Below are 22501 nucleotides of genomic sequence, written 5' to 3'. Positions count from 1 at the left end.
CACACACCACACACACACACACACAACACACACACACACACACACACACACACACCACACACACACACACACACACACACACACACACACACACACACACACACACACACACACACACACACACACACACACGCAATAATGAGCAATAATCCCTGAACAGCATGTACATTCAAACTCGGCGTGCCTATATTTGTGTGTGTGTGTGTGTCGCGGTCTTTCAAGGTGCACAGTCATTATTCATCATTTAGCTTGTCAGCATAAGGAGTCACCTCCATCAAGGACTTTTGGGAATTCATACACACACCAGGTTTTGAATACATTATTTGAATATCAAATGTGTATGTGGTACACATTTTCTCAATTCAGGAACCACAACCAAATATCAAAAGATATATCCAGATCTGAGACTTGACCGGTGGAACACAGATTGATACAGTCAGCTCGTATCTGCTTGTGATCACTGGACATGGTTCTGTTACACACACAGTCTTATAGAGAGGCGAAGTCCCGCCCATCTTCTTCCGACCCATGGGACCTTATTTCGGAAGAATTATGTATTGAAGTCAATGGAGAGAGAAAACGTATCTTTCGATCCCGTTTGAATTGTGCCACGAATTACACATATGATGTTTGTCAATCTTAAAAAATCATTTCCATGTCAAAAAAGTCACAGTTTGTCTTAAAACTGTTGAAATATAAGACTATGAAAAATACGCAACTAGAAAGACTACAAATCCCAGAATCCCGGTCCCGCATGCTGGCTCTTACGAACCGACTAACTCCCCTTGTGTGTATGTACAGCTCTCAACATGCCCAGACTTGTAGTGATTTTCACCTCTTTTAATACTTTCCGCCTCATTCTGAAAGAAAGAAGTGAGATGTGCCAACGTGACGGCCGTCTTGGTGTGTGGTGCGAGACGGGAGATGTAGTTCATTGAGCGGTTTCACACAAAAAAAGTGTTACTTCACAGTTTTACGACACATTTTTATTTTTTTGACTTGCAAAATTTTCTTTTAAATTGACAAACATCATATGTGTAATTCGTGGCACAATTCAAACGGGATCGAAAGATAATCTTTCTCTCGTCATTGACTTCAATACATAATTTTTCCAAAATAAGGTCCTATGGAGGCCCACCGGAAAGGGAGGGACTTCGCCACTCTATTCTTTGGTCCTCATAAAGGATGACAAATGTCATGACTAGTAATGTAAACCCAAATCCTGCAAAAAGTAGAGCTCTCAGGCAACAGAAATACAACAAATACATACAGGTACGCCAATGATGGAGTACGTTCCAAGCCATGTTAAAAATAATTGTCATGGTGATCAAATATAAAGGTTTCTATAGCTGACAGATCTTCAAGTTGAGGCCAAATAATGACCAGTTTTGTCAGACAAGTTTCACCCTCTTTCTCTTCCCTTTTGTTGCGTATTTGTCTTGCTTCATACTGCCAAAATAGTTGGGACTTACGCAAAATGTCTGGACCAAAATAAGTAATGACAGAAAATCACAGTGCTGCTACCGATCCACTTTGGATGGCAAGTGGATGGAAAATCGCAGTAGATGTTAGTTTCCATTTCTGTGTGAGTAATCCCAACCTCCCAATCCAATGAGCTCAAGTACGCTGCAATCAACCCCATGCATCATGTTCCCTATGTGCTCTGTTTTAATAGACTTAAAAATAGATGGTATTTAACAGTGTTAATTATATAAATCTTACAAAATGTTTTATACAATACATGGTGGAAATGTGTGCTTATCTCTTGATTTATGAGTTTTTTTGCTATCTAAATGTATTTGATAGTTCCCATGCACTCTCAATGTCATCCAAGATATAACTGATGGGAGGTGTTTCCTGTGGTCGGGTAATCGTTGCAGCTATTTTATCGGTTACTGTGACAATAAATGCTATTCCTTTTCCTATTTTCAGTTTTAAAACCTCACACTATTTCTGTCTGTCACTTTCTCAAGCGTTTAGATCTACTCATCTACTTTACACACATGAACGCATCATCACACACATGCCTGTGTGCACCCATACACGCACACAGCACACATAATATATATGCACTGTATTTATTCCACTTTCTCGCACATACAGTACACACTCAGCATGTCACAATGTAATCCCCTTATAGCATACTTATGGTGCTTACTCAGTCCCTGCTATCTTGACACATTGAATTGCCAGAATCCTGCCTACCTGTGTATCAGACCCTTAGTCATGCTTAGCTAAACATTTCTGTAACTGCCTGCCGTACACACACATGCAGTGAATATATACACACAGTATATATCCCTCCAGAAGTGAAGGACATTCTAAACACAAGCTGTTTAGACCCGTTTAACTCAGCTTTTAGGATTGCAGATGAGGACTGTAGCTATTGGAGAGAAACACTTGCTTCAATTCTCAATACATGCGTGTGTGAGTATGCGTGTGTGTGGCTTTTGGCTCGCCAAAAATCAGGATAAAAAAGTCTTTGTTCTCTTTGGCTGTTCTATTATACCCAGATAATAGCGGCGGGGCAAAACACGCGTGTGACAAATGTGACTAGCATGATATAATAAAGGGTTTAACATTTCTGGAGGGACTTTGGTATTCAAACAGATAAAGTAATGTAATTTCAAAGAAATGACTTTAACCAACCCTTCAAGTTTGACATTAAAAAGCAAAGTAGCATCCTAACCTTGTCTCTGTTACTCAGCCTTTCCGTGTTGTACCAAGATATTCTATTATGCACGCACACGCACATTTGTCCAAAAAAATGCTTGTGTTGAATTACATTTCAAACATTTAGCAAAGCAAACAGGGGAGACAGGAGCTACAGGCTTTTATAATGTTTTGACACTTTTGACATTTAATTTTCAGCATTTGTCACCTCTGCAGCGAATTCTATTAAGGCGGATGCTCAGAGCTGTCACACACCGCGGGAGACACCGCCATCACTACTTGTTATAGTTACCGTGGGGACCTGGCTTTAACCGCAGGATATAAGAAGCTGGGAGACTCGTTCTATCAGTGCAAAACACAGCAGGACCCTGTGGGGGCATGATCGATAAAGAGGTCTCACTCCTCCTTTGTTTCTCTCTCTTCCTCTTAGCCTGTAAACCTCCCTTACTCCCGTCTATCTCTCTCATGGTTCCTCCACTCTGTCCTTACACTAACTCTTCCTCTCCTCCCCTCCCAGTGTGCCTGCACGCCATCATTACTCCTTCTGCTTTGATCCATCTCTAAGGGCCGGATTGCAGTCTGGAGCGTATGCAAAGAGGAGATACAGATGCATGCGGGGGTGTGTGTGTGTGTGTGTGTGTGGGGGGGTATTGAGGCAGCCTGTAAAGAGTGAGAGATCAGAGGGAGAGGTGAGAAGAAAGTAGGATTACTGCAGAGAGGAGGAGAAGAATGAAACGGGTGAACGGTAAGGGGCGGTAGAGTGGAAAGACGAGGGGGCAGACGAGGAGAGCAGAGAGGGAGAGGAGATATTTCCCACCTCCTCTGACCTCCTCCACTGGCATCCACACATTTCTCTCCGCACTACAATCTCAAAACTCCTTATTTTCAATGTCGCTTGCCAAAGTCAAATCCTCATGCTTCACTTCCTTCTCACCGCATTAACCATCCCTCAATCCCTAATTCTTCCTGCCTCCTTGCTTTTTCTCTTTATCTCCCTCGCTGTTTATCTTCTCCCTCCCTCTTTCTCTGTCTCCTCACACACAGACACCAATACACACTTTTCTCCCCCTCTCTCACTCCCTCTGTCTCTCTCTTAGCCGGGTCCTTGAAGACCTCTCTAAGCCGGGAGGAAGGAAAAGTACTTTTCTGCCTCATCAGCTTGCTAAGCCCGGTGAGGAGAAAGCTCAGCTGAAGGCCCTTCTACTACCGATGCTAACAGCTAATGCTAATGTGCCCTTTGCTAAGCATGAAGGCCAATGGGCTCCAGCTAAAGGCTAACCATAATTATACAGCATGAAAGCCTGAGTGAGGAGAGCACAGCTATTTAGACTGATCGGCTAAATGTCTGAAGTTAGAGCTCATTAGAATCCATGTGTGACGTGTACCTTCTGTTTACACTCATGTCCAACATACATGTGTTCATTATCTTAAGTCTTAGTTAGTTGTATCTTTGCACCTCTTGCTTAACTCAATTCCAAAAAGGTGGACCATTTTCACAAGTGAAAAAATCATTTATAACTGACTGTAGAATCTCGAATGTATTATGAAACTGACCGTAAAAGCACCATTTTCTGTTTAACACTTCTGTTGTTGAACGATTTAAAGAAACAACGTATACATTATTAATTGATTACGTTTATTTAAGTTCATTATCTCATATTGCTTTAATACGTACCATGCCACATCTACCAACATGCTGACATTAGAAGTAAAACTAAATCAATCAAATAATAGAAACTCACCAAAGGAACCATTTCAAATGTTCTTATCTTAAAGGGGACCTATCATGCAAAATGCACTTTTGTACGTCTTTTATATATGAATATGTGTCCCCGGTGTTCCAGGGAACTCACCAAGTGTCAGAAAACACAACCCTCTCTATTTTCCTCCATACCCAAATCTCTAAAAAAGGGGCTGCAACGGATCTGATAAAAACTGATCCAGATTTGAACACTGTCCTGACGTCAGGACGGTGGCGCTACGGCTATTGGGCCAACTCCACCAATCAGGAGGAGACAGCCACGGCCATTGCCGTTCAAAGCGCTGGAGACGCTGTAGTACATATGCCAGGCCAGTAGATGGTGCTGTTCTCACTGAATCAGCCCTTGCAAAAACAGAGCTAAAAAATGTCAAATTGAGCAAAATGAGGCATGGCTAAAATGCATGATCTGTTTGGTATTTTGAAAAAAAAAAAGTATAAATATGCCTTATATAGGTATGGTCCTACACTATATTATTCAAATATAGCATGATAGGTCCACTTTAATGTTGCTTCACTTTCATCCAAATGTAAGTTTTCAAATTCAAATTATTACAAGACCTTAAATTAGTTGAGGGCGGGTGGATGATTTGCTGTGGAAAACTCCTGCCATGGAAACTGCTGTTTGGGTATAAATGGTCTATTTTTGAGAGTCATCCACTGTGGCACCTGAACTTCTTAAGGCCCCATTGCCAGATCATTATTTATTTTTTCTAATCTCTTAATTTAAAACTTCTTTAGGTGGGGAAAATCACTTTGCAACATGTGATGTTTAGAAAGCTGAGGTAGAAGAAGGGAAACACGCAAACACTGAAGCATATAATACAGTATATACTATTCATAGTAAATGTCATATGTGCCTCACCAGAGCGGTTGTTGGGGGACGTCCTGACGGGGGAGACGGAGGGAGTTCGTGAGGAGGAGTAGGGCCTCTGTCTGTCTCTCTCTATCGTTGAGGCAGAGCCCACAAAGTGATACTGGGAGTAACCATCCTGCAAAACAAACACAAACAAAGAAGAAATTGTTTATCATTCGTCTTCCAAGACCAATATTCAGTTTGTTTGTTTAGTGTTCACAGTGAAACACATTATACATCGATGTGTACAAAGAGAGGTCTACTGTCACATGGTCCATTCCCTTTGCAACATTTGAAACAAATATATGTGTTTTTTTATGAAAGTTATGACAAATTATACCTGGCAGGAAATGGAAAGTGTTTGCTCTTGATTCAGCTGAAGAGCAACATCTGAAGTCTGCATGTTTAACTAAAACATGAATATTTTGTTGAGAAATATCAATATTATATTTATTGGGTTTACCACTGGGGTAGGTGAATCCACCATAAATTCTGGCCATCTTGCCTAACCCACACATTACACACATACACCACAAATCGAAACACTTGCATCAAGCCTGAGCTTAGTAAAAATCCCACTGTCGCTGTAGAACAAAAATAAAAACAACTAACAAATCCACAAGCATAATTATAATAGCTTTGTTTCTGTATTAGTTTAGCGGTGATTGGAGCAAAGCCCTTTTCATAAAAATGGATTATGAAAGTCAACAACAATCACAGAGCTGGAACCAAATTCAATTTAGCATTTAGATAATTGGGTACCTCTGAAGGGACAGCGCATGCACATGATAAAAGCCAACGCAGACATGTTCCATCATACATTTAGTGCCTGGGGGCTCTGCAGTGGTTAGGCTGCTGTGACTGAGTCCAAAGGAGAGGTGAATCACTTCAGTACAGTAAGACTGGAGGATGAGAGATGGAGGAGACGGGGCAGATAGATGAGGGAGGGGGGGAGACAGGGTAGAAGCTGAGAAAGACAAAAGATGACAGAAAGTAATGAGGAGGAGGAAGATGGAGGGAGAGTAATGACAGGAGTGCAAAGATAGCGAGAGGAGGAGAGGGGTAGATGGAGAGGCAGAGAGAGAGGGAAGGCTGGACTGAGTCCCATGTCCTCCCCTGACTCTGTTTCCTGGCACAGGACTGACAGAAAGCTGGATCATCTGACACACAGTAGTTCAAAGGTAGCTCCCTTCCTTCATTCAGCTTAATCTATTTATCACCATCTCCTCTGGTCCCCTCACTCACCTTGTTTTGCATTCTCTTTCTCCTTCCCCCCCCCGAACACATCTCGTTATACACCATGTAACCTCCTTATGGAACACTGGGTCCAGCGCAATTGGACAAAGTGTCCTGCTGCTCAAACACCGTCGCTGAATATTGAATGACAAATGTATTTTGCAGAGTGAGGTGTGCTGTCTGCCACCCATAACTGTGGCGCACAAATGGGGGCCAGTAATGATCCGCAGGCTTCCTTAAGGGGGCCCCCGAGCAAAACAGGGAATAGTTCAACTCTACAATAAATGAATTCACAAGAGTGATACTAATTGGAGAAGAGCGTACAGAGGAGGATATATAAACATGTTCTGTCACAGCCACACATGTCATAGAGATGTGTGCATAACTTTGCCTACAAGTAGCTTTAAGGTTGTAAAAAACATTGTATTGCACACAGGATAATGCATATGCTGTACCAGCTTGTTCCGGCTCTTGATTCTGTCATGTTTATTAGGTAAAATAGTCAAATCCATTATTCTTCATAATTCAGTTTCTTTGAAAACTTTGTGGAATCCACTCAAATGTAAAACAATATTGTTTCCTGGCACATAAATGAGTGTGTGCTGTCTGGCCCACCAGCCAGCCAGCCAGCCAGTCGGGTTTAATGTGTTCAATAAATATTAAATCAACATCAAAATTTAATATGGGACCAAATCCGACAGCAGCTTTTCCCCCCTCACTTTGCACTTTGTCCGAGGTGCAATGTGTGCGTACTGTGTAACCTCACATTGTAACTTAACCATGTGTCTCCACACCTGTAGACATCAGCTCTCTGGTGCCCCATCACCCACCCCCATCCCTTTATCTCACACACACCCTTTAACGCCCCTACAGCAAAAATGAGAGCAGAAAAAAAGTGTTGCCAGGCAACCATTTCGCCTGTTGCTCTCACCATCACTGGATGGTAAGTTGAAGGTCGGGGGAAAATAGCGATTACTGCCCCAACAAATGAGATGTGTGTGTGTGTGTGTGTGTGTCTGGCGGCGCTCATGCCAGACAGCAATTATGGCAGAAACTGTAAAAGGTTACACATGATGAGTGGGGGGGCTCCCCTCTGGGCCTTGGCCATCACGGCACACTGTCATTTTTCAGCCCTTCAATCCATTTCTCTCTATCACTTATTTCACACTCAGATTTAGAGATTTATAGCAGCGAGCTCTTCACTCACACGTGATCCGTCTACCCCCCCTGGAATAATGTAACCTTGACCTTTGCTTTCTTTATTTTGGTTGCTTGTGGTTCTGTTGATTTAGGATTTGACCTTTCTGCTACTGTTGTGTTTATTGGAAAGGGCAAGAAAACCATAAGAGTGTACTGCATTTCTGCTTTTAGCCTTCCGTAAATACTGTTGTTAGCCTCCACTGAGAAGGCTATATCAACTACCCCCCCATCTCCTCTTGGTCTGTCTATCACTGTCTCCTACAGGTGAACATCAGAGTGAGGCAGCCTCTGAGGCCTCAGCTAGGTTTGATGTCGACTGAAGCTTTTCATCTCTTTCTAGCTGATTTCCCTGTTTACGCTGTGTGGCAGTGGATGATGAATTCGTTTTAGCTGTCTCTAGACGAAAGGCACGTCATCTTTTCATTCTTGCAACAAATCATTAAAAGTACTGTGTGTTTGAGCGATTGTCACAAATTCTACAGTCTAAAAATCAATAAAATCAGGCTCAGAGTCAAACTGTGCGAACGATTGTACAAACAAAATATTGGAAGAAAAATGATATAAAATGTTAGAAAATAGTGAACAATGTATACCTGGTTTCTCAATGTACAAGGTCGTCTCTTTACATGTCTGGTATTGTGAGCATAAAGATATTAAGTTTAACTAAATTAAACAAAATGAACTCAGAATATCACCGCAAATGAAAGGCTGAAAATAGCAAAATCTGCAATTTTTTGCAGAATGACTTAAACAATTAATTGATTATCAAAAAAGTAGATGTTTATTTTTCTAGTCTTGGAGCATTCATTGGGTAATGTTCAAAAATCAAGACATGTTTAAAGAATGTATTCCTTTGATTTTACAGGAACATTCTGGGCATTTTGAATTCAATAATTGTCTGCGAATGGCAAGGCTGTGCAATCAATGAAAACACACATTCACAGCACACACAAATGTATCGCTCAATCCTATTCCACAAACACACCCACATACTGAACTACACATCCCTGGAACATATTGTAAATCGACGAACAGCATCTCTCTGACCTTGAACCCCGTCTGTCATACGCCTGTATCTGTTTCTGTGATTTGTGTGACATGTGTGTGACATGAGAATAATGTGTGTGTGTGTGTGTGTGTGTGTGGAAAATAGAGAGAGAGTATGTCTGATTAAGTCCCCAAGAAAGATTATTTTTATCAAGAAATGAGGCAAGGTATGTGTGTAAATGTGTGAATATAGAGCATTACAATCAGTGTTCTGCTCATTGGTTTGAGCCAGGGAGAAATAGAACATATGTTGGTTTAAAGGAAACAGATCATTTTGTCCTTGTGTTCCTATTAGGAATGATTTGTTTTTTCACAAAGTGACCTGTGGCTTCCCTCCTAGGGACTAGATGAATGAAACAGGACACACACACACACACACACACACACACACACACACACACACACACACACACACACACACACACACACACCACACACACACACACACACACACACACACCACACACACACACACACACACACACACACACACACACACACACACACACACACACACACACACACACACACACACACACACACACACACACACACACACACACACACACACACACACACACACACCACACACACACACACACACCACACACCACACCACACAGAAAGAGGACACATCCTGTCAAAAATCCAAGTAAACTTGGGTAAAAGTTTTACTGCACTCCGGAGACTGTGATACATGATTTATCTTAAAGTCAGTGCTAGTGTTGCTACAAACAGATTTTTGCTTTGGTTTATTGATGATTGCTACACCACTGATCTTTCAAGTCATCTCAGACGCTATTTTAATACCGACTTACTGTTTATTTATGGTCTCTCATCTTTTGGTTTTATATTGCCGGGCAGCCCAGCCCCGTTCTGTTGCATTTTTTTTTTTCTCTCTCCGTCTTTCCCAGACTAGACTGCTGTAGGAAGTGATTAACTCTTCTTACTAACGTCTGACAAAAACACACTTTTTCAAAGACACTCACACACAGAAACAAACATGTACCCCAGTCTATTACTACTACACAGATGGGAAGTATGTTTCAAAATGCTCTCATTACTTCAGGACTTCAAAGCAAACAACCCTTCGCCAACACAGCTCAAACTGTCTCATTATTGACCCAACACCCCTTTTCTAAAACTACACACACATAACTAAGAAATGCTTATTTTTGAACTGTTACATTTCAAGCATTCACCTCACTTTCTATCCTTACTTCCCTCGCTTTTCTTTCCTCTTTGGTGGATCTATCTTTCTTCGCCTTTGCTCACAAACATTTTGCAGAGACATCCGACTCCACTCTCGTCTAAATTGTATGCTAATCCATGTTTGGATTGGAGACTAACAGGATTTTTGCTGCAGCTAACACCCATGACCTAATACGTCATGCAGGGATAGTCATTTATTGCGAGCTCTGGACTTGGGTGATAAAGTCAAAGTGTGACGCAACACTTTCCACAGTTTTAAAATAAGGTTGGTCAATTACCGAGCTGTGTACATGGAAGAAATCAGGAAGTAAACAGTAAGGTATGGTGTCCATCAGGATTTAAAAATTATTTTTAGAGCAACATTGTCAGACAATTGAAATTGTGCTGCTTTGAATAAAAGTAGTTCTAGATAACAGCGTAATTTAAGCAGGCTTTTGATCTAAATGATGTTAAAGTACAGGTGGCTAAAACAGGACAGACTGCAGATGATATTTTACGTCAATTTAAAGATGATGGATACATTTTTGGGAGTGAGAAGTCTTGTCTTTCAGTAATTATCTGGTTTAAATGAGACAGATCCAAAACAAAGAGATTGATTGTGTGTCAATCTTACGCAAGTCTTTCTTTTAATATCTGCATTTATCAAATCCTTTTTCCGTCAAAAAAAGGCTCCTAAGGTAAAGATAGGTAATTAACAAATAAATAAGTAGTCACAAAAGACGGCAACCTTTTTCTAGGTGCCAAGAAAAGCCAATGTCTTCACGTCTGATAGCTGGAGTGTAACACTGTTCTGTGGCAATGATTAGAGAAGTTTGAAGCAGATGAGGCGCCAAGGGGCGCGTTCAGTGGGATACTTGGGATGAGAGGATGACGAATGAAGAGAGAGGCCACAGTCGTCAGGATGAGACGAGCAGAGGCTGATGCCACGGGGCGGCCTGTCCTGAAGTGACTGCAGTCAGAAGTCTGGGGCTTGGACAGCCCTCTGCAGAGTCATCATGCAAGGAATTCACTGGATTTCATTCTGGGTCGAATATATTTTTCTATAAAATCAGGTGGAAGACCATTTCATGTGGGCACGAATGTATTTCTCTTCTTTCTAATGCAATTATACCTTGAAAAATGTTGTTTTTGTTCATTAGTTTGTAGAATGAGGGCTCAGTCTTCCTCATGTTTAGAGGTTTAACAAGATCTTTGAAAACTGAAGTGCGGGTACTTGATATTCAAGAGTATCTGAGGAGGAAAGCAACAAAAGAAGAAATTACTTGTTGAAATGAAGCATGTAGTGGTTCGATTAATCTCTCTTGGTGTTCTCCTGAATGTCTTTCAACAAAGTTCTCATTAAAAGCTGAAATTGGGACAATACTTATTATATACATACTTGCCCACAAAACAGATTAAATAATTGGGAATAGGGCTTCGGAAGGTAGTCGACTAGAACACCTCATTGCAAGCATTGCAGAGCTGAAGTTGTTGATACAAACATGCATCTCCAAGACATGAAAAAACAAGTTCCTTAGTGTTTTTGTTCCCTTCACACAGAGATGAAATAACACATACAAAGCCAAGGACACCTACTTGGAATGTGTTACTTAATATTTCTGCATCTTAATGGGACGCACATTTAAGGCTTTGGCGGGCTGAATGGAAGATAACCTTGGTTGAAGTTATTCATTCAAAACACTCATTACAAGTGAGAGGAACAGAACATCTGTCATTACCTATTAATCACGATGCACGAGTGTGTGGACCTTTGTCATTTATATAGGAACACAAGATCCCAAGGGAGGACAAAGTGGGTTTTCAACTGTGTTTTTTTTGTGTGTGAAAGAGACAGATAAAACAGTGTGTCTGAGTGGGAGCAGCACACACACAGCTCATCATTTCTCTACACCTTATTCAGTTTTCTCACTACTTTCTTGTTTGTGCCATTCTCCGTGAGTTACAAGTTACTGAATAATGAGCTGCAGTTTCCCTGTAGCCAGCAGCATTAACGCCATTCAGTCTTGCTGATGGACTAAATAACCGTTAGCACAATGTTAGCTTGTTTGTATGTCTGTGTATGTGTTGAAAAAAAAAGAATAGGCTAGAGACTAACACAAAGGTATTGATCCACCTGCCTCTGTAAACAATGTTGCTGAGTTGTGAAGGTTCCCAACTGAGCTCCATTATTCTTGTGTGTGGAGGTGGTTATGACTGACCTCAAGGCCAAAGCGTGCGCACACAGTTCAAGACAAAGAAACAAAACCCTCCATACACACACAATGGTTATATATACTGCACAAAACAAGCCTCAAAACCATTCAAAAGTAAAGCAACCGCAAACAACCAACCCTCCTATTCCCAACTTTGTATCAAACTACGAGTCAACCCATAATGCTCTGCTACCTTTGCAGTACACCTGTGTTAACATTTTGGATTCAAAACAAACACCTCGTTAATGTTAAGCCAACAAAACTACTTGATTATGTAAAATATTGGGTTAAAATAACTTAATTTCTTTGTAATGTAACTTTAAATAGCTCAAAAATTGCGGCCTCCTGGTTGACAGTCATGAACTCTTTATACTGTCTTACATGACTCAGGGCGTTCATAATCGAGCACATTAGGCATGATTTTGCGGTTATAATAAATTACCCTCACAGTGATGAAGATGATAGTTTCATGGTCATATTTCTCCCAGTTGTATATTTTGTAAACATCAAATCAATACCATAAACCTCAACAAAACGCTGACTGATAGTGGGAGTTTGTGCCAAGGTCTGGCTGGGTTGTCGATAGCAGAATGAAATTAGCTTAGCAGCATCACTTCTCACTGAGTCTGGAGACAACAGGAAATCCTGACAAGGCATAGTCCTGGGCAAAAAACAAGGCGAAATTCATCCAGTGAGGTTTCAGTTTAGTATATTAGAACATACAAGTTGTTCTTAAATCTTCAGCAGTCCAAATAAAAAAAATTCAGCTTTCCATTCAGATAGGAGTAACTGGTAACTTGAACTGTGTATCAGTTGTGTTTAATTGCTTCATTATACAGTACCGGCAGAGATTCATCCTCAACACCTGCTGCAGTGAAATGGAAAAGTCCCCATCTTAACATAGTTCATCCTCAGGTAGTTCAAGGTTAGTTCACCATATCAATTAATTACCTTTTTAATGGTAAAGGCAGTCTGTCAAAAACCTAATATAATCAGCAGGAGCGCTACTGCCAGCAACATTGAGATCTTGCTCTTTTAGTTTGACTAAAACGCATTACTTTTCTCTACAACAAAGAGGTATCCAGACATAGCAAGGTACATAGTGCAATTTATTGAGATTACACATCAATGACTCTGTATCAGATCCCCAGGAGATTTGCAAAGCACTAATTAATTAATAGATGGTGTCAATTCAACCAAGATATTATGCTTCAAGCTGATTATCTGACGATATGAAGATTGATTTAGTTTCTCTGTTTTACAATAATGTTTTATGTTAATATTATCTTTTAGAAATGGGATTATTATTGCAGGAATGGATCTCATACCTTCAGCCAGAAGCCATACTAGGCTGTCTATGACAGCGGGAGAGTAAGTAGAAGATTAATGTTTGCCTTGGAGTGTGTGACAAAAAGTAGTAGTAAGGAAAGTGAAAAAATGATTTGTTATGCACTAAATAGTACTGTTTGGGGTAGAGAGTGACAGGAAATATAATAGAAGGTTTAGCAGGAGACAAACAGGGTAAGATGAATTGGGCACACAGTTTGTGCTTCGTCCTACCTTCTTGTAGAGGGAGCGCAGGTCTCTGTACTGCCACATGCTGCTGAGGACCTGAGAGGCTGCCTTCACCACCTTGGCCGAGTGTCTGGAGAGAGGTAGAGGAGAGAGTTATTTCTCTGAGAACTTTCCCTGTGGATAATGTTGCTCTGTTATTCTTTCCCCTGTCTTTACCAGCTATGGAGGCCTGTGGCACTTGTGACCACTTTAAGAGTAAGGGGGCCATTGCTCATTTCAGCAGAGAATGATTTTCTTTCGGGAAAACAGAGAGTTTCCAGATGAGTTTAAAATGACCCTCTATGCCATGCTAATGGTCCCAACCCTGCCACTTAGCTGACAAATGACTCCAGTAGGAGTCAGTTCAGAAGCCCTGCCTTTCTAACAGCTACAGATGGCAGCAGAAAGGATGCTCATTTTACATTTGTCAACCACGCTTACAAAAGTCCTCCTGAAAACAGGCTTCTTTTTTATCATCAGTAAGAACAACAGAAAATGGTTTTAAAGATTTAAATCCAGTATGAGGTTATAGTATCAGAGCCTTCTCCAATTTCACTGGAATGAATCACAGTAATGCGTGAATAAGGCGATAACAAGATAATAACATGCAACCTCAAATGTTATTAACTATTGTAATCCTTGCAAGATTATGAACATATGATATGAACTGTATTTGATTTACGCAATAAGTGTCAGCTTTTGCCAAGAATGAGGCAATATTTACACACGTATCATTCTTTTTTCCATTAATTGTATTTTTCAGTTTGAAAATAAGTTAGTAAACAGTGGCTGTCTGTAAAAATGCTGCAATGGACAATTTCCCAAAATGAGAGTGTGTGATTATGTTAATGTATTATGGCTCTGCTGATAAGGAGCTTTTATCCTCGGTGTACCTATCGTGGGGAAATGAAGATGTGTGGGCCATTAGCAGCTACCCACCCTCCCTGTGAAATGTGCGCTGGCTGTAAGAAGGTTCCTTGCAGAAGCTCATCTCTCTCTGTAATGGCCCCCCTGAGCACCGTTCCCTGAGCAGACTGAGTCTCTCTTCATAACCGTAAATGAACATTTGACCTGCGTCTGATAACACTCGGGCGTCATGGCAAACCCTGACATAGTAGTTGCCATAGCAGCGAGGCAGAACACCCTGCAGGGTCTCCCATGGCGACAGGGGTTATATTCCTGCTGCATCTTCTTTGTTCTCTGACCAGCGTCTGTGGATGAGCGGTCAGAGGGAGGCAGGTGCAGCGATGAGTGATGGATGCAGGGCCACATTAAAGACCTGGTCACTACTGAGGCTACAGGGTGGGCTGAATGATGGGTTGACAGGTATGGCGCAAAACCACACTGAGAATCTGTTTATATATTTTTCTGGGATTTACATCAGGGTTCAGGCTCAGTTATTCAGGGCTGGTTGGCCTTGATTATGAGGGAAGACAGATCAAATCAAAACATTACCCAGACAAAAGTGCATATACAATTTAGCATTTAGTATACTTTCCACCTGATTGTTTTTATTTCTGTGTCAGAAACCAATGCTTTTGCTTTGAGAGTTACAGTAAGTGTTCTTCACCTTTCCTGAGAGGAAATTATCCCGGTTTTAAAATCTAGTTGTACGTATCATCATCATGACCTAACAACCACTTTCACAGCAGCACAGGCACATCTGTTCTGGGGTTATAAATACACATGGCATACTTTTCTGTAAACCTACAATACATATTTTTTCTTCAGATTTGTATTAGCATCCTATGAGGATTTTATTTTTAACCCATTCTGGGGCTCATGCAAATGCATTTATTTTAAGTCGTAGGGATGAACTCTGTGGTTCCACTGTAGCTCAGTGGCGTGCCACTAACACTGTAATGCAGGTTATATTCTCTCTGGTTCTGAGCTTGTAAAGATTACAGCCACTCAAAGCACTGTAAGGTATTTTTGGAGATCTACCATTGACAGAGAAATGGTCCAACTTTCAGCCACTTCACACCTGCAAAACCTGCGAATGGGCCTTAAGGGTTTCCAAATGCGTACCTTTGGATAAGTGCCTACACAATGATACACAACAAATTATATGTTTTTTTTTTTCAGTTTGTCTAACCTGTTATTCAACAAATCAATAACTACTTATGGTTTCAGAACTTTTGCCGACTCACTTGTCTCCTTTGCTGCGGGCTATGCCGATGAGTTTTTCTATGCCACCAGCATCACGCAGGGCTTTGGCGTTCTCCATGTTCTTGGTGATGACTTCGTGCAGCGCGCAGCAGATGGCAGTCACCGTGTCGTCGGACATGGCCTTGCTGGGAGGTCCGGTGGTCCCGGAGGTCCCACTGCTGGTGGCGTTGTTGTTGCTGCTGCTACTACTACTGCCTGGTAACCGATGGATCAAATCTCGCATGGCATATTTACCTGTTGAATGGAGAAAATGAAGGAGAGGAACACAACACATTGTCAAAATTGTTGTGTCTGCACATTGTACATTATAAACACAGAGGCTTCTGGGTCAAGCTTTGACAAAATGTTTTCCAAATGAAGTGAAAAACAATGCATGGGACTCAGGGTTTATAGATACTCACACAAAGGGATGGGTTTAGACAAGCATTTATATTTAGTGTGCGTAATGACTGTACGATGATAAAACCCATGTACAGTAAAGATACTTCAAACCCCCTCTGACATGAACGTAAAATTGCCCTTCTACTATTTTTTACAGCGAAAGTCTGGTCCAGCAAGTGAGCGGTGTGGATAACTTAATAAATCTTCAGTTTGAGGGGGTACACTGCAAATCCACTGACGCACACACACTAATCCAAACATCCTGAGAATCCAATAAACATGGCGACTGGTGGTATTTTAGTGAGAGGCTGGCATATGAAGAAAATGAAAAAAAACTGACATTTAGAGAATGAGTTGTTGGAGAATGAAATAAGAGAGGAGGTAATTAAGAAATGTAGGAGATGTTATCAGGAAGGAAGTAAGTGAGAGTCCTGAGAAAATGGAAGCTAGCATTTGGAGGGAAGGGGACTTTATTGTACTGTAATCAGGAAACATTTAACTGTTATTTCCTGCAGTGAAAGTGAGATCCCCGAAAATGACTGAGGACAGGGGCCAATTAGGGAGAGATCCGAGCCAGTGGGTGATGAGTGGAAGAATGCAGGAGAGGAGAGGAATTGAAGAGATGAGAGGGAAGAGGAGATTGTGCTGACTGAGGTGCTTTGTGGAGATTCATCAAACATGAGCGGCAGTCAAAAGGTAAGAAATGCCCTGACCATCATAAACCTGTCAATTACTCTTGAATCATCTTGGGGCCCCCTGGGAAAACACCCCGCAGGTCATGTTCTAGGAAATTGGATACAGAGGTGATTGTTGAATAATGAACAATGGCTAAATTGGGGTTCTTTTTTAACATAATCCACTCAATAGAAACACTAGGACAAGGGCTCTTTCTCTAATGCACATTCAAAAGGGTTACTCCGTCAGCTGAGCATCTCCACATGAATGAATCAGTCTTTCCCCTCTGTGCTTAGTGTGTCAGAGCATGCCATTTAAAGTGCATGCCACTTTGTGTGTGTACAACACTGAGAAGCTGCTAAGTGAGTCAATGTTGCAAATGCAAGTCCTCAACAGAAACGCTGAATCAGATTGAGTGAAGAAAAAAGAAGTGCTACTGTAAGTGTTGAATCAACTGTCAAATCTCTTTCAGGTAAACCATTACATCCTCACTGGCAGCGGAAAAAAAGTGAAGCCAAAATGCTCAATCTGCAATAAACGAAAAACAGTTATGGGTTTCACTGAGTGGTTTTTTCTTCGCATTATAACAACTCATTTTCACAGTCAAACTACGGAACTGCCACTATGCATCAGGCGGTATAATCTTCTGCATCCCATGGTGCTACTTTGAATTTATTAAGTCTCAGTGAAAAATAAAAGTAAAGACAAGACATCCTTACTGCTTACAGATGTGTTCCTTCCTTTATATGACCCAATCACAACCAAATCAGAGCCTTTTTTTCATAATGCTGAATGTTTTTCCCCGAACAATCTATCGTTGACATCCGAGGAGCCCTTACAGGCTTGTGCTAAATCCATCGCTGGTATTACCTCTAAATAGTTTAAGTGATCTGGGCTGCAAGCAATACACAGAGCAGGAAAATCAGCTGACACCTTCAACCTTAATGGGGTAAGGGAAGGCAAAAACACACACTCACGAAACAGAAGATGGATGCATGACTATATACAGTTTGTGCCCTTGTTCCACAAACATTGTTGTTGTGCACGTTTGAATTTACGGCACACTCATTAAAAAACAGGGAGGCTTCAACACATACGCAGTGCACGCACATACAGATTTGCACAATCACACACGAAGACACACGAAAACTCTTTCCGTAAGAATGGAGTTGTGAGTTAATTGGCAAAGTGTTATCTCAGGCTGGCAGGCTGAGCAGAGGTTAAGCGGTCATTGTCTTTTGGCTGTGGGGATAAAATTAAGCTGCATCCAAAGAGGGAGACTCATTATTTGACTGACTTGAATCAGAGTTTGCTGACTGATTTACCGGCTGATTCATTAACTCCTTCTTGATTTAATGATCCGGCTCATTTTTGAGTGAGTGACTGAATTATTTACTGACTGACTGCATGACTAATTTACCGACTGACTGCCAGATAATTTACTGCATGAATGGCTGACAATTAATTGATTAACTGACTGAGTGATATAGTGAGTGACTAGTTTATTAACTGACTAACTACAGGGAATTAAGTCATAAGAAAAGGAAGGTTATGAGTATACATAACGATTTCATTTTTAGAGATATATCCACGTGCATGTGTTTGTTTATTATAATAGTATTTCCTGCTTACAGATAGATTCTCTAATAGACTGCTGTCAGCACTGAAATATGCTTACACTCATGCATATGTGTACACACACACACACACACACCACACACACACACACACACACACACACACATACACATACACATACACACACACACACACACACACACACACACACACACACACACACACACACACACACACACACACACACACACACACACACACACACACACACACACACACACACACACACACACACACAGCAAGCATATCCCTATCGGTCTCTGCAACGTCGTCACATTCCTCCCATAGGGGGCGAGTAACTGAGACGGTGATATGGAAGAAGAGAGGAAAAGGAGGGGGAACAGCATAGTGGGCACCCATGTTAGAGATAGTGGGAATATAAACAGGGGGAATGACTGAAAATGAGAGAAAGCAAATACAAAAACAAACAAATGCAATCTGAAGTTTTGCAAAAAACTGAAGAATCAAAGAAATGGGCCACCCTTATTTCCAACACTTTAATAACAAACCTTGTTAGAGGAAGACGCTGCCTCCTGGTAATCACTGACTGCTAGCGTGACTGATAGTGTCACACACACCTCACCTTGACTACACACAAACACACAGCAATGCATGCACACTAATACACATCCCAGCCGAACATACACATTGCTCATTATCTGGCTCCCGCGTTGTTTGTTTTGGGGATATTTATTACGTTTGTTTTGATGTAAGATGTTTTTGTAAGACACTTGAGAATGTTTTTTAATCTTAACTTTGAAATGTCATTTTTTGCCTCATGTTTTTTTTTTTACAGTTTTATCACAGAACAAATATTAATACAGTTATAAAAGCAAAGACTTCACTTAACCAAACTGAAGCAAAGCTGTGCTAAAACACCACTCCAGTGAAATAACATCCGGCCTCTTTTCTACATCTAGATATGATACCCAGAGCCTGCAGAAGAAGCAGATTGATTAATTATAGATGTATATAAACAAGTGGGAATTGCTGCACTTTTCTAACGTCAATGCAACATTTAACATGTCTTAAAAGCTCAATCTTTTGATGTTCTCATTACCCTGATGAAGACTTTTTTTTTAAAAGGCTACTAAATATACAATTACTCTGAAGGCCACATTGAAGATTTTAGGTATTTAGTTGAAACATGACTGATCTGAATGTGTTGTACATTCAATCAGCATACTGTACATATAACTAAAAGACAAGCCAAGTGTAAAGCCAAGGAACGTCCTGTACTAACTCTCATGTACTCTCACAGTGATCATAGGTAGTCGTGCGGGGAGGAAAGAAATAAAAGATCTGTGCAGCAAATTAAAATTGACTTTTTATGAGGTGGTGTCGACACCTTCTACATAAAAGTCTGACACGGACAGCAACTCTGCATGTTGGAGTGCAATCTCCCCACTTCTTCTTTCCGTGGTGCTGAAATGTGATCTTCACCTGGAACATGTCCTCAAGGAGGGAAACAAGCCCTGCGCTGATCACGGCACAGTCTAATAAACCTGTATTACACGGCTCCTCCAATATAGCCATCTTCACCAGGGAGGCAGAGGTGTTAATGTATTCCTGTGCAGCATTCCCTCATGTGCAGCTAACCCCCGCTGAGCAGGGCGAGCTTCATCAGGGCCATAATGGCTGATTTGATTTAAAGAGATCCAATTACCCTCAACAATAGAGTGATTTGATTGTTTACTGATGGAGAAGGGAGAGTGTTATTGAAGTAAAATTGGAGGTAATTGTCTCAGGGAGATGTGGGGCAAGATGAAATGACTTTCGGAGGATAAAGGTATCGGGGTTTGGGTCCCTGAAGTGGGCTTCTGTATTCTTATGGTACCAAAAGCTTCTGGCTGATATGTTTTTATTAAGCCTTTCTGGGTTATATGAGTGTGATTAAGGCTGTATCAAAGCCATGTTATGTACAATGGAACGTACCACAGTAATAATAGGGTAGTTTCACTCGGAAATATTCTTTGATTTCTATGAAAGAAACTGAGACTGCTGTTTTCAAGGACTAATCTAACACTTATACTCTCATGTAAAGCCAGGTGGATGTATTGTGTGTATCTCTTAAAAGGTGAAGCACTCAACATAATGACACCCCAATGTGTTAGGTCGACATCAGTGACATTTTTACTATAACACAATTACGAGGTGCCATACTGTAGCTACGGTTAAAATATTCAGCGACAAAAGGAGAATTTCAATGCCTCTGTTATTTCCCGGGAGGGATTTATTAAGTAGTTCATCACATTGTCGAGAGGGGGCGCCAGATTCAAAGCAACAATGAAGTTGGTTTATGATTTGTGGGAATATTGCTTTATTGAAAACATAAAAGTGATGTGCTTTGGATGTCAGCCCGTGAGAGCTCAAACTGAGTATAAGACTGTACACCAGAATTATAGCAACACACAAACCCTGGAGATGCTCTCAAACATCAAAATGGTCAGTTAGGGGGAGAGAGGAGCATTTGATTGGCACTAATTTGACTTTTCCCCCAATTTATGTAATCCAAATCATGAAAAAAGTACAGTATGCTAATGAGTTCTGGATTATGGGCTCAGTTGGAATGCAGCTAAAAAGAAGTATTAATCACATACTGTACACACACACACACACACACACACACACACACACACACACACACACACACACACACACACACACACACACACACACACACACACACACACACACACACACACACACACACACACACACACACACACACACACACACACACACACACACACACCACACACCTGCAGGACTCAATTATCAACAACCTGGCATCCTCATCATGTCATAAAAGATATGAATGACCTCCATAGTCTGCAAAGTGAGGTGTTCCATTTTAATTTATGTATAAATAAATAAATAAATGTTTAAATGAATAATAAACTAAGAGAAATGCAGAGGAGAGTACTAACAGATGAAACACAGCAGGTTTAAGCAGGTCAGAAATGAAGGTAAATTGGAAAGCGGCATGGCGTCACTTCCCTGTCGTAAAATATTCTGCCTTCTTGTGTTTGCTGCTTTTCACACCAGTTATATCTCACCCTCTGTGTCTCTTTGATGTTTGTGGGTGACAGGTTTACAGCCTGAACTGCAGAGGAGGGAGAGATACAGAAAGGCAGGGATTTCTTTCCCCTCTGCAAATAACTTGTGGCTTCATTAAAGAAGAAGAAGCCTGCTTGGTGACACCTACACTGTAGATGTAGATGCACACAGTGTCAAAGGGTGGTTGCATTGTGATGGTTGGGTAAAGCTACACAGCACAACTTCACTATGATGATTAGTGAAGTCAGTACAAGTGGATGCATTTTGTTGAATAAAATGACACGGGCACACTTTTGAATATGATAAAGTCCTTTGAAATAGAAAACTGAGAGAAACTTGATGTGTCTTTGCCAGAGAATAAATCGGATCCTCAAGGGACAGTTGTTAGACCCAAAAAAAAAAATCATCGCCGCATGACAGCCCTCTCTTCCTCCTCCATATTTCTTTTTCTTTTTTTAATGTTTCTATTCCTCTGTCTGTCATGCTCCCAGTCTGGCACAGTGGAGCAGAGGACGGAGAATGCCAGAGACAAAGTGTGCCGATAAAAGACATACCAGACGCTCGCACACAAGAGAGTCATTCTGAAGGCGACACAGATATTTCATAAACTACCAAGCAACAGGGGCAGAGAAGTGTGTGTCAACTTAGTGTGAGTCAGTGGCCACTCTTGTCTTTTGGCTTGTTAGTCTTCCAAAGTTGGTTAAGCTCGCCAAGGTGCAATCTTGGTGCGGGTCACAAAAACAAAACATATGTGTCAATGTACTAAAATGTGTGTTTGACAGCCCATGTATGCGTGTTACAGCCGCAACACACAAATAACTGCAATCATGCAATTTGTGACATCCCTGA

The 22501-nt window shown here is 41.1% G+C and overlaps 1 protein-coding gene across 1 annotated transcript in view; it reads right to left on the bottom strand.

Annotated features, from left to right (window-relative positions):
- The window catches only part of ctnnd2a (catenin (cadherin-associated protein), delta 2a), a 208383-nt gene that overhangs the window by 4577 nt on the left and 181305 nt on the right, over positions 1-22501 (bottom strand). Inside the window, 3 exon segments of the mRNA XM_034132641.1 lie at positions 5298-5424; positions 13736-13820; positions 15880-16132. Coding sequence (XP_033988532.1) covers positions 5298-5424; positions 13736-13820; positions 15880-16132 — 465 coding nt within the window.

Source organism: Trematomus bernacchii, unplaced genomic scaffold, assembly GCF_902827165.1.
Source record: "Trematomus bernacchii unplaced genomic scaffold, fTreBer1.1, whole genome shotgun sequence".
Lineage (NCBI taxonomy): Eukaryota > Metazoa > Chordata > Actinopteri > Perciformes > Nototheniidae > Trematomus > Trematomus bernacchii.
This window is presented reverse-complemented; position numbering and strand designations above follow the sequence as displayed.